General features: G+C 34.1%; 3 protein-coding genes across 5 annotated transcripts in view; 1 reads left to right on the plus strand and 2 right to left on the minus strand.

The window, feature by feature from the left end:
• LOC116775440 (uncharacterized) overlaps nt 1–5,842 on the plus strand; it is a 68,401-nt gene extending 62,559 nt beyond the window's left edge. For all 3 annotated transcript variants that reach the window (XM_061524547.1, XM_061524548.1, XM_061524549.1), the window contains 4 exons: nt 1,419–3,824; nt 3,936–4,178; nt 4,281–4,901; nt 5,147–5,842. In XM_061524547.1, the coding sequence (XP_061380531.1) occupies nt 1,419–3,824; nt 3,936–4,178; nt 4,281–4,901; nt 5,147–5,358 (3,482 nt within the window). In that variant the 3' untranslated portion in view covers nt 5,359–5,842. The remainder of the gene's footprint in view (nt 1–1,418; nt 3,825–3,935; nt 4,179–4,280; nt 4,902–5,146) is intronic.
• A 119-nt stretch (nt 5,843–5,961) lies between these two features.
• LOC116775300 (three-prime repair exonuclease 1-like) lies at nt 5,962–6,965 on the minus strand. The gene has a single exon (XM_032668168.2). The coding sequence runs from the start codon at nt 6,914–6,916 to the stop codon at nt 6,047–6,049; it is 870 nt and encodes a 289-aa protein (XP_032524059.2). The 5' UTR covers nt 6,917–6,965; the 3' UTR covers nt 5,962–6,046.
• Nucleotides 6,966–10,901: 3,936 nt separating this feature from the next.
• On the minus strand, nt 10,902–12,306 carry LOC116775438 (three-prime repair exonuclease 1-like). The gene has a single exon (XM_032668340.2). It carries the CDS (start codon nt 12,108–12,110, stop codon nt 11,265–11,267), a length of 846 nt encoding a protein of 281 aa, XP_032524231.2. The 5' UTR covers nt 12,111–12,306; the 3' UTR covers nt 10,902–11,264.
• Nucleotides 12,307–12,846: the final 540 nt, after the last annotated feature.

Below are 12,846 nucleotides of genomic sequence, written 5' to 3' on the forward strand. Positions count from 1 at the left end.
GTGAACAAGTTCTATGTATAAAATAAATATGCCTTATAAAACTTATTTTCTGTTTTCATTGGTTTTATAGAGTGACTAACAAAATGCACGTGAAGATCGGTTGATAAAAATATTATATACGCCGTACAGACGATGTTATCATTATAATGACAAAAAAAAATTGCTATATCTGTGGGACGGCAGTTGGAATTGTTAAGCATTTGTTGGTGGGATGTAGAGTACTCATAGATAGCGGTCAATACTCCCGTCGTCACGATAGTATTCTGGAAATCATACGTGAAGCCGTTAGTCTTTCGGTAGCCAGAGCGCAAAGGGAAATAACCATAGGTTTTGTCAGAGAAGGTACTAATTAGTGCTAAAAACAAACGTTAAGCCTCACTATATCCTTAAAGCGACTTCGGATTTGACCATAATAATGGATACGTATGAGAAACAATACAAAATCCCAGAGGATATTTGTGCGTCGGCCTCCAAACCAGACAAATTTAGGTATTTGCGAATTTTAAAGCTCGTTGTGATTCAAGAGCTTAAGGTTCCTTGGGAAACCAACATCCCCAAAGACAATACCATCAAGGTCAATAAGTATTGCGAGCTCACACGAAATTGGTTTGTCATGGATTTGTACGCGGCAGAAGTGGGAGCGAGAGTTGTGGCGGCTTAATCTCTCTACAACTTCTTAAAGACTTGGGCCTGTCCAGAACTAACATCAATTCATTATTAGAACGTACTTCAAAGGCAGCCCTAACAGGTTCTTTTCAAATTTGGTAAGATAGAGAGAGAGACTTGGACGGTGGAGCTGGGCATTTAATGCGCGCTAGATAGGGCACCTTAAACCTACACTTGTCGCACGTCCCAGACTCTGTTAAAGCTCCTCCCCTGCAACGCGAAGGACCCGGGCCTGCACAGTGAATCCGTAGATTGCTGAGAGGTTTCGTCTTTAGATATTTGCAGTAAAGTACTGTTTGATAATAAGTAACCTTTGACATTAAGAAAATCTTACATCTTATTGATTAAAAGGTCAAAATGCACTACTTGAGCTATGTATGATTTTATAAATAGCTTCACTCTTTACGAATAAATCAATTGAATGGCTTTGTGAAAAATACAAATAAAAATATATTAATGAATGTTTAAAATATTGTTTTATATCGGGTTCAATAGTTATTTTTTAAGTTTTCTTCTTATTGTATTTCCTGTTTGAATCAGGCCCGAAAAAGTTTATTTTATACACTTCTTATTAATTTTAATCTCTGATTCTAAATAAACTTAATTTTTCTTTTAAATAATAATTCAAAATTTTACAAGTCTCCATTTATAAGAAACCACTTTATACATTCAATGTTCCAAAGTTTAAACCGTACCTATATGTTAAAACTACTTACAAGAATTGTGACTCAAGTTTCTTTTTATTTTTACAGCTAGACAAAATAAGATGTCCCAGTCACAAACGCCCGCAGAAGAAGAAAAGCCAGCCTCGGAGCCAGCACCGGTCACTCCCACACCCAAACCACCAGAATCTCTGAAACCGGAGGAACCTCCACCATTTTTGGAAAATCACACTTTTACTCCACCAAAACCAATATCTCATTCGCCAAAAATATCACCCTCATCAATACCCAATCCAAATCCTAGTGTGACAACGACGAAGCAGGTGGAACCAGGCTATCCAAATTATGGTGGTTATATGTACTCAATGCCTGGTTATTCTGCTTTTCAACCAGTCTCATTCCAGGGAATAGTTCCTGCCTCCAGCACATTGCCACCGTGTAATGAAACAAATAAGAGTGAATATATACCTTACCCTATTACATCTGGAAAAGATGCGGGAAATAATGAAAAAAAAGAAGTGAATTGTAATGAAAGCACATCATCCATTTCCATACCAAAAACGCAGACTGACTTTGAAGAACGTTTCACCGCTGAAGTTATTCCTGCAACAACTGTAAGTGAAGCAGCGAAAGTTCAGGTAACAGAATCAAAAATGACTGTGACTTCTTTGGCACAGGGATCAGGAGCAATAGTTACCATTCCAACACAAGGAAACACGAATATAGATTTAAAAAAGAAACCATTGGAAAGGTTTAGTTTAAAAACTAGCATACCTATTAGCAAAATAGACATGAAATGTGTGAATAACACCTCAGAGGCGATGTTCCAAAATAATGTAAAAAAGCCTTTTAATCCAGCATTTCACACTCCAACCGTTAAGGAAAATGGCCCAAAAATTGAAATACAAAGCAATATCGTGATCAAAAATGCTCCAAAAGAACCGGAAACCAAAGATGTTGCTATTATTCCAGTGCCAAATAATAGTATAAGCACCCTTATTAATGCAGCAGAAGCTATAAATAAGACTGAAACACATTTTAAGAAACCTGATTCAAAGTCTGAGTTATTCCCTGAAAACCAAGAGCAATACACATCAAATTCAAGTACGCCTACCCGTCCTATTTTTAATCCAATAAATTTAGAACCTAGTAAAGCAAATTTTTCACCTAAACCTGCCGATCCTGCTTTTAACGAAACAAAGAATATTTTGTTCATACAAAACAAAAATCCCTCTAACTCTAAAATGTTGTTAACAATACACCAGCAAAATTCGCAAGGATTGGGGCAAAAATCTAGTTATGAACAAAAAAACCTGCAAGCTCCTTCACGACCGTCTAGCCAAACTAAAAATTGTAAAGAAGAAGTCGTTGAAAATGGAACTTCTTCAAAAGTAGTGTCATTAAAACGCATGCACCAAGACAACTACGACGAAAATGACTTTGAGAATTTAATTACTGAAAATCAAATTTATGGCAACAAGATAGTCGTGAAGGAGAAGTTACAGGGGACTTTACAAGAGCAAGATTTGAAAAACAAATCCAAAATAGAAAAGACTAGCCTTGATACAAAAAATGTTGTTTTGACACCAAACTTTGTTTATTTAAGTAATGTTCAGTTTCCTGCAAATTTAATGATGATAAAAAATAATGTTAAACCTAACAATAGTGAAACGAATAAAGCTCGATGTTCAGGTAACGAAGCTAAACAGAATGACGTAACAGGAGCTTCAAGCGCAGATGTTACATCAAAATCAATAAAATCTCAAAGTATACCAGCGACAAATGAAGGAAATATTTTAAAAACTAATAATAATGTGGTACAAACTGTAACAAATAAACTTCATAACGCGGATGCATTGTTTCAACCTACCAATCAAAAAGTTATAATGAATCCCCAAATAGTTTATCAAGTTCCTATGATGATGGAATCTGATAGTAAATCAGGTCAAACATTAGGTAAAAGTGACAGTCCTAAAGGAATGGCACTTGAAAAAAAAGATGGACAAAAATCTTTTGAAATAACAAATACAAATGACAAACTATTTATAGCATGTCCTTACCAAATGGACTCTAATCTACAACCCAAAATAGTTATAACGAATGTGAGGCCTAAAATACCAAAAACTGAAGAAATCAGTTCTATAGACATTTATGAACAAAGAAAACGAATGCGACGGTTGAAGTACTTGTCGAATAGAGATTCAAAGAACAATGTTAGTGATAGTTTAAAAGAAAACAAGAAAAATCCAGATCTTACCAAAAACATTATTACACCAGAGAAAATGGGTGAGGAAATATCTAAAGAATTTGCTGAAACAAAAATTTTATTACCAGAAGAAAGCAATGAGAGCGATAGTGATTATGGTGACGACGATCTAGAAAAATATAATTGTATTATAAAAGAATACAGTAAATGTAATAATGTTAAAGAAAATGAAAACAGAAAAGTGGAATTTCTTGCTAATTTTAGATTGGCCACTCAAGACGAATGTAGAGGTAAGAGTAGATAATTTAAACAATAACCGTTTCTAGCGTTTGTGAGCTAAACTATACTATAAAGTCCAAGCAATCGTGAATGGCTTATCAGCGAGGTTCTTTTATTTTCAGAAAGAGAGTTAGACCGTCAAGAACGAGCTATACGAAGAGATTCTGTTGCCTCCGCCTACATCGCAGCAGGTCGAATAGACTGTCTCGTTAATGAAAAGATGCATTCAGAACAAGTCGACGATGCTCCGTTATTTAAAGAAACAAAAAAATATTTAATTGAAGAAGACCTAGACGAGATGCAAAGGAAACGGAAGTTCTTAACAAATTTGGACTTAATTAGAGTATCGACGAAGTATAAAGAGGGTACATCTAATAATATTGATTAAACTAAAATTATATTTTTTCTAAATATTTTTAATATTTAATTATTTATGTCTAATATTTTGACTTTATTTTCATTTTCAGGATATGAAAAGATTTGGAAAGAAATTATCAGGGAAAGAAAGCGTAGAGACAACCCGATTGAATCGGGGCGTATATTAAAATTACCGAAGCTGGAAAAACATGTTGTGGAAATAGATCCAGACGATCAGTTACAAATATTGACGGAAATAAAGAAACAAGTAAATGAAAATAATAACCTTATAAAGAAAAGAATGGATTCATCGTGGGATGACGGGGACAGTATTAAAGTGCTAGCTGAGAAAAACTTTTCAGAATTAAATAGATTATCCAAAATGGCAGACAGAAGCGTCAAGCATTTCAGTGGACAGGATACAAAAAAGAGGGACTTAAATCCTGGTTTCGACAGTGAGAACATTCAAAGACCTTTAATAACCGGGAAATATTATCCAAATATAAACATACCAAATATAGCTAAGATCATTTCTCTTAAATCTACTGAATCTCCCAGTGCAGCTTCCTCGAGTCAAGCGACGTCTATGGACGAACCTCTAAACTCAGCGGCGGGTGTCAGTGAAATGTTCACTGCTGGCAAAGTAAACGATTTCAGTTGCCAAGTCGAGCTCACTAACTCCTGGCCCGGCGTGGAAGCTTTGCTGAAGTATTACAAGGATTACGAAGCAGGTAAATTTGAATCGGTTTGTGTTTTAAAACAAAACCTCTTTAGTAGAGACGCTCGAGGTTTAATGCTCTTGTGTGAAACAAATCCACATATATTTATGATAAAGAACATGTTTTCTTGACTACCGTTCATATATCTTAGTGTATCGTGCGTGTTAGTATTTATACAATGAAGGGTTGTAGTAGTATTAGAAATGACATATTATATAAATTCCCCTCTCAACTGTCTAGATTTCACGCAATTTCAGCTCGCAAGAAGGAAATCTCGGATCTTCAACGCCGTAACACAGCGCTACGTGTCGAGTGTGCTCACACAACACGAGCGGCGTCACGGTCGGCGGATGGCGCACGAGCCTTGCTCGCGGAACGCCGGCACCTCGCCGACGAAGAGAGAGCAGCCGCTGCGGACTTACAGTGGATGTATGACGTCATACACGCGGTCAGAAACCACGACAGTTAGGCTATCACAACGACGACACAGCTACAACACAACTATTGTATACACCTGGCTCTACTATCTTACATATATTTTAAGTGACATCTCTTCTGATTGTACATATTATAGATTTTTTGTTTGTAATATTATACCCAACCCTATAGCTTACTTTACATATACATTTCGTGTCTTTCACATTTTGTTCAAGTAATTGCTATGTTCTCAAATTAAAATGATCATTTGAAGCCTATACAAAACAAAACAAATTAGTTTCCGTTTTTGCAAAATAAAAAAGAAATATATCATTAGTACTGTAAATAATATAAATTAATGACTTCGCTTTAAAAGTGGACCGTAAGTTGGATAACTCTATAATATAATATTTTACGAATATATAACTATGTATTGTAGTGCTGCTGTTATTTTTGTAAAAAGTAATTAGATTATGTGCAATATTTATGAAACAAGTTTTATCGAAATAAAGCTGATTAAATGAATTTAAAATCTTTTTCTTTGTTTTCGTTTCGTCATGATAATTTTCATTTTGTGGCACTCTAAACTCTAATCAGTGGAAGATTGTATTTTTAACAAAAATGTGAAATTTAATGTCATAAATAAGTGGAGACATTTTTATTTGAAAAAATATATTAAATATATATTTTGGGACAAATACATTTAGCTGGAGGCTGCGATCGTACAGCTTCCCATGCGGTTAATCAGTCTGGTTTGATACGTTGCAATGATCATTCGCCGGCTCTTTGTTCTTTTGGTTATCAGATAAACTGTCTTTCTGGTCGCCATTTTCACTAGCTGGCTGGTCATCAGGTTCATTGGCCGGCTGATTGTCAGGAAGAGGTTGATGTTGTGGTTGAGGTTGGCCATATGGTTTAATTTTAAGAATAGGTTTCGCATTCCGATCAGCCCAAGGCAAGAATTTATCTTTGAGCCGTAAAACACACTGTAGAAGCATATGGGTCGTGGTCTCAGTCCCCTGTGATTGCGGAGGTTCTGTATTCAATAGAGATCTGTATAATTTTGATATATTTATTTTGTCCCCTCTATTTGTGGTCATTTGGCGAAACAAAACATTCAGCTCGTTCATTGGCCCGGCCTCGCCATCAGGTATGGGATCAGCTTGCACATCTAATTGAATAGTGAAGAAGGTTCTGGGATCAACACACAGTAGACCGTCGGGTAAGGCTTCGTGTGCCTGTTGATATTCCGATACTAATACTTTAAAATCAAATCTGTTACCGTGTAAGCACACTAGACACACAGGATTCGGCAGATCTTCAAGGAATTCGTTCACATCCTTAATAACCTCTCCAAAAACCGGCTGATTCTTTAACTTATCGGCCGACAAACTAGGATTGGCAATAGTTTTATTAATGTCCCCAACTACTTCCGGATTGATCAATTTTGTCATTATCCTAGATGGTTGGAAATCGCCGCTTCCACTTTTCACAATTTTCTCTCTCGGGACTGCCATTAATGTGAACTCTACTATTTTAATGTTATCTCGATCCTGAACTGTGTATCCGATAGTATTTATATCGAACAATACAAAAGTTTTAATAGACATTGTTACAAACGGAATGACCTCACTCTTACAAGTACAAAGTATGTATGAGACATCAGTCCAGTAGCATGCCACGGACCAAAGATTATACAAAAACCGAAAGTGTTATATTATACTTAATAGGATGGAAAAATAAAAGAGCATTAAAGTATTACTTGGTTTAACGCCAGTAAAACTGTTTTATGATATGACTGAAATATACGAAAAAAATCGTTTGTTTAAAAAAGAGTTAAACTTTTAACTTAGTAATGGGGAAATGAAAACAAAAAATTAAATCCATACTAAACAACGTTAGGAGATTTCAAAATGTTCATATAAATCTACATGTACGGAGCAGGTAACGGAGGAGGTACCATATACATCATCAAGACCATCCATTGGTCATGATCATTATGTATTTAAACCATTATTATTTCTTCACTCACTATATATAATCTTTGCCGTCTGACTGATTATTTATCGCATATAATGACTGGATTTCAAGGTAACTATTGCAATATATAGCTTGACATAGGAAAACCATACAACATGCAGAAAATTAATTCACTAGTCAGGTTTACGACGGTAATGGGGATAATACTGGTTAACCAGTATTAATTTCTCTCCATATAACTCATTTAAATGAGTTATATGGAGAGAAATTAATATTGTCAACCAAAATTAAGAGAGTCCCAATTTAGTTAAAATAATTTAAGGCTTACTCCTAAAATAAAATTTATGTTGTAAATTTAAGAACTAGATTTGAAATGTCACACGCATATGTTCCTAGCTTATAAATACATTCCTAATGAATTCTTTATTAAAATTTCAATATACTTAGAACAACTCTAACAAACTTAGGCAAGTTTGCACAAATTACTTTTTCCATTTTCCTGTAAAACTATGACAAATTAGAAATAATATTTTTTCATCAATATATAATAATGTTTGTCGTTTAATGAGATCTAAGACTTTCGCGGGTTTTATTCATTTAAATGAAACTAATATATTTTCGGATATACTACGCGGATTTTATTATTTTAAAACAACATAATCCCGACGTTTCGGTTACTTTTCAGCAACCGTGATCACGGGCAGACGAGATGTGAATGTCTGTCAGTCGGTCCTTGTTATTTATCACCTACCGCCATCGATTTCTTAATTTTCATGCGTACCACTGGCGCATATGGTGTCGCGAGGTCTTGCGGTGTGGTCACGGCCATGGGATTTTATATTTTTAAGGAGGGGGTCCCAGGTGTCGGATAGAATGCAGCCATCTTCTCTATTGAAATTTGGATGTTCTTTAATTTCAATAGCGTCGCGGATTAACCTCGGTATGTACCTGTCTTTGTCGTTCTTTTTGTTACATTAGAAAAACTTGGTAGATAGAATGTTACAACTACAAAAAGACTACACTCGGCCCCTCGAGGACGCAGCGAGGTTAGTTCTCTCTCTAACCATACTTGACATTGATGAAAGTTAAGTTGAGCGAGGCCATGGATGTGAGTGAAGTGAGTTTGAGTCGATCATTGAGCTGCATAGCATCAATACTATTCAAAATTCTTAGAAAAATCATCAAGGAAACCTTCTCAAATTTTAAGAATGATACAATCTCTTAGAAAACCAGTATAGGTTCAAAAGTAGATTCTCACCGAAAGTGCAGTAATGGAAGTTAGACAACATATTACCAAAAAACTAACAAGTGAGACATGATGCCTAGGCACATTCCTAGCCTTGGTCAAGGCCGATCACACATTATCTCACCCAAAATAATTTTTTAGAAGAAATCTTGGATAAAGGTGGAATCTTCCCCGACCCAGTTCAATATTAGCTAAAAATCATTGATGACAGGCTAAATTTGATACGCAGCTAAGCCAAAATGAAAGAAAACAGACGGTATTACACAGGGCAGTATACTAAAATCCCTACTCTTTCGGGGTTACATAAATGATCTCTGCCTGTTTGAGCTTCCAAACAGCAACACATCATCTGAAATTAAATACAAGACAAGTTGTTTTCATTTTTAGGCAGGCAGGCAGGTAGTGTTAAATATCCGGGAGCACAGTGCAGACTGCGGACTGAGACGAGACATCCAACTTGATAAGCCAATGAAAGGGAGATTCGCCTCATTTTTATATATTTAAAAACCTAAAAAAATTAATTGGCTATGATACCCTAAAAATAGTGAATTAAATTTTACTGTGGACTGAGCATTTCATAAGACCAACTTCTTGAAGGCAGAAAATGTACGAAGGCCTGTTCTGAATTTGTGTTGAATAATAATCCTTATAGGAATCCAACGGACCACCATTACCTTGTCTGTGGGTTCTTCTCAGTTGTTTAGATCATTGTTTTACTACTACATCAAAACACCAACACTAATAAATGTACATACACATCTACAGAAAAATTTTGAAACTGCTTAAAGTGACATAATGGTAAATGCAGCAGAGTGATAAAAAATAGAAACTCTCGTGACTTATTTCAGTACGTATGTATATATTTACTGCCTTATATAATTACAATCATTACTCTTATAAGTTAACATACCCCGCACAAACACACACACGCACACGCACACACACACACACAAACAAATACGTTTATTAAATTGCAAATCAATATAAACAGTAGCTCTATTAATAGTTATCATCACTACGTTTCATTTAAAATGAAGTACAATATATAATGATATTACATTATAGCAACGAATACTACTCCTTACGATTTTATGTTTGTATCATTAGCGTTCACACTGTGACAGTGTCCATTTGTTCTAAATATTTGCTTTAACTAACAAAAAAATATATATCTTAAGTTAATATGTCACGTTGAATTATTTAGTAACGCAATTGATTTACGGCACGAATGATTTATAATTGCGAGCATGATTTGAGAAAGCTTGATATATCTTTTGAAGTTTTTCTACATTAAGTAGATCTAGACGAAAAACGAGACGAAACCTTTCAGTATTCCATGGATTTACAGTGCGGGTGCGATTTACCCTCCATCGCGTTGCAGGAGAGGAGCTTCAACAGTGCATTACACACATTTACCTCCACCGTTCAAGCTCCTTTCTAGAATGAATTGATGTTAGTTCTGTACAGGTTTGACTCTTTTAGTAGGTTGTAGACAGATTTAGCTGTTATACCTCTCTCCCACTTCTACCGCGTACAAATTTATGACGAACCCATTCTTAGTGAGCTCGTAATATTTATATATTTAATTTTTTAATATAAGCGTAAAGTTATTTATCTTCGAATGTATGTACTTACGTTTGTGAAAATAATATAATAATATCTTGCAAATCAGTTTTAAACGAATATTTTAATCCGATTGAGTAGAAATGTTATATGGACTCAGGTTATGTGACAATTAAACTTTTTAGATTAACCTGTACCTATAGATTCATAAGTAAATGAAACAATTTCATTTAAATTTTTTTATACGTATAATCTATTCTTAATTTACAAGACTGCTGTCTAGTTATAGATATTAAATATTATCAAGCCATCCTTTACGAAGTAGAAAATATAAAAAAAAATCTAACTTTATGTACCACGTTTTTATTTATAATTCAAAATCCTTGTGTGAGAAATATATCAGCCATTCTTGTATATTTTTTATATCAGTTTTATGAAATTGTATTGTAATAGCTATGATATTTTTTTATTATTGATTGAAACTTACATCTATTGATAAGCATGGTATCAGTATAATTTAAAGCATTAAAAATAACATCTGCCAAACAAATTGTAATATTTGAGCCCATAATCTTAAATGTTACAAATAACATAAGAATGGTATAAAAAATATCAGTCCAGAAAAACAGAAATATTAAAAATTTTGTTATGGCAACATTCAGCTATGTAGTTTGTTCATATTGACATATTATAAAATAAGTTGTAAGTCCCTCACTAAAGAATGGTAAGAATTTTATTTATTTATGATTTTTTTAACAATAATGCAATTGGTGGGATATCTGGTGAGGATCGACGAAAACAAACTATGAAACATGTAAAGCTTTATTGTGTACAGTAAAATATAAATTTAAGACAATAGTCATAATTTTTAACAAAAGAAGTACATAGATTCGTTTTTTTTTTAATATAAATCTAATATTATTTAATAAAACAGCACCGCAGTATTTATTTAAAAAATTAACATTTTAAATACTAATTCTATATTTGATATAAATCTTTGGTATTACAAATTGAGATATATTTTAAAAAAGCTCGACCACCTGTACTATGCAATACAACAGTTATCATTGATTTTCATGTAGAAGTATATAAATAATAAATTCTGTATATAATACATCTTAAAAAAGTTTGTATATTTATAGATTTGTGATTTCAATAGTATATTTTGATTATGCCTGATGCAGTGGCACACCGACGGTCATAGGATGTATACGACTGAACAAACAATTGTTTTGGTCGACCCACTTCACAAATTGTTTTGACAAAGCTGCAGCACATTCCAGAGCTAACAAACAGTCATTTTCAGCACGATGAGGGTTAACCGCTGTCCGATTCAACAGTCTCTCGTAAATATATTTCAATTTATATTTATCTTTCGGCCTGTTCCCGTCCGACCATGGAAATCGCCTTCGGACTCTTGATCGGTTAATACCTCTTTTAATTGGAGTCTCAGGGCACACTTTGGTAGGTGATGATGTAGGAGAGCTTTCATTAGTGGATTGTAAGTTCTGTGAATTGTCAGACTCATGATCTATGTCTTCAAGTTTTGGGGTTGAGTCTTTTCCTTCCATAATGTGGTAAAATGCATAAAAGCAATCGGCACATTTAATATCTTTGGCAAAACTAACACCAAGTTTTTCCAAATGATTTCTTAATATTGGGAAGTCAAAATTAAGTCCATTCTGCGCAATCAAACAAATAGGTTTCTTTAGAAGGTTGATAAACGAGTTGAGGGTATTGAAGAGATTTTGATTGAAGGTGGGTTCGTATTCCAGGAGATCATTGCAGAGGCCAGAGACTTTCGTTGCGCCAGGATCTATGTATTTTCCAGGGTTTAGACAAAGTGTAATTCTCTGCTGAACTCGAGGAGAATAACCGGGACGAGTGTCGAGTAAATGTTCACGTTTTACAGCAACTAGACTTATTTCAGTTATCCTCGTCTTGTTATTTTCTTGAACAGGCATTCCAGTTGTTTCCAGGTCTATAAACACATAAGTTTGTATATTTTTAGGCATTACGACAACAACACAACACCCTGATAATATTACTGTAGTTCAAAAACACTGTTAACACCGCCTAAAGTCGTTAACTATTGGCCAAATTTGCAAATGTTTTCTATATCAATAAAACAAAAAAAAAAACAAAGCCGAAAAGTGACTGAAATATAACCTACGATATGTACCGTCAGCGTCAACTCAACACTGATAAGTGATAAAGGTTTTGACTTTTGAGTCGTTGTTGAAGTTGCTAGAATAATATTTGTAAGGTGACTTTTATTGATTTTTTTAATTTATTTACGGATTTTTATCAATTCAAAATGTCAAATATTGTACTTTGTTAAAATCACTTCCTAAATATATATAAAATAAACGTTAAAGATGTTTTATAAAAAATGTAGGTTTGCTGGGTCGTTTTTTGTAGTGGCAACATTGCATTGTTATAGTTACGTCATCGGTTTTACCCAGAAACAAAATAACATACATATGTATGTGTTGTGGAGTAATTCGTGTCTTCCAAGCTTATATTTTTTTTTATTCTAAAATTACTTTTAGGAACTTCTGGACACTTTTGATGTTGGGTTTATACACTCCAAGTTATAACAGCTGAAATTACTGCTTAAACGTGGGATTGGAATGTTTATTAAAATAGGGTTATTATTTATAATATTACAAGTATACATTCGTAACATTTATCTAAAACTATCGGAAAGTATTAGGAAAAAAAAAGACTATTATTCATTATACATGTATG

Source organism: Danaus plexippus, chromosome 25 (genome assembly GCF_018135715.1).
Source record: "Danaus plexippus chromosome 25, MEX_DaPlex, whole genome shotgun sequence".
Lineage (NCBI taxonomy): Eukaryota > Metazoa > Arthropoda > Insecta > Lepidoptera > Nymphalidae > Danaus > Danaus plexippus.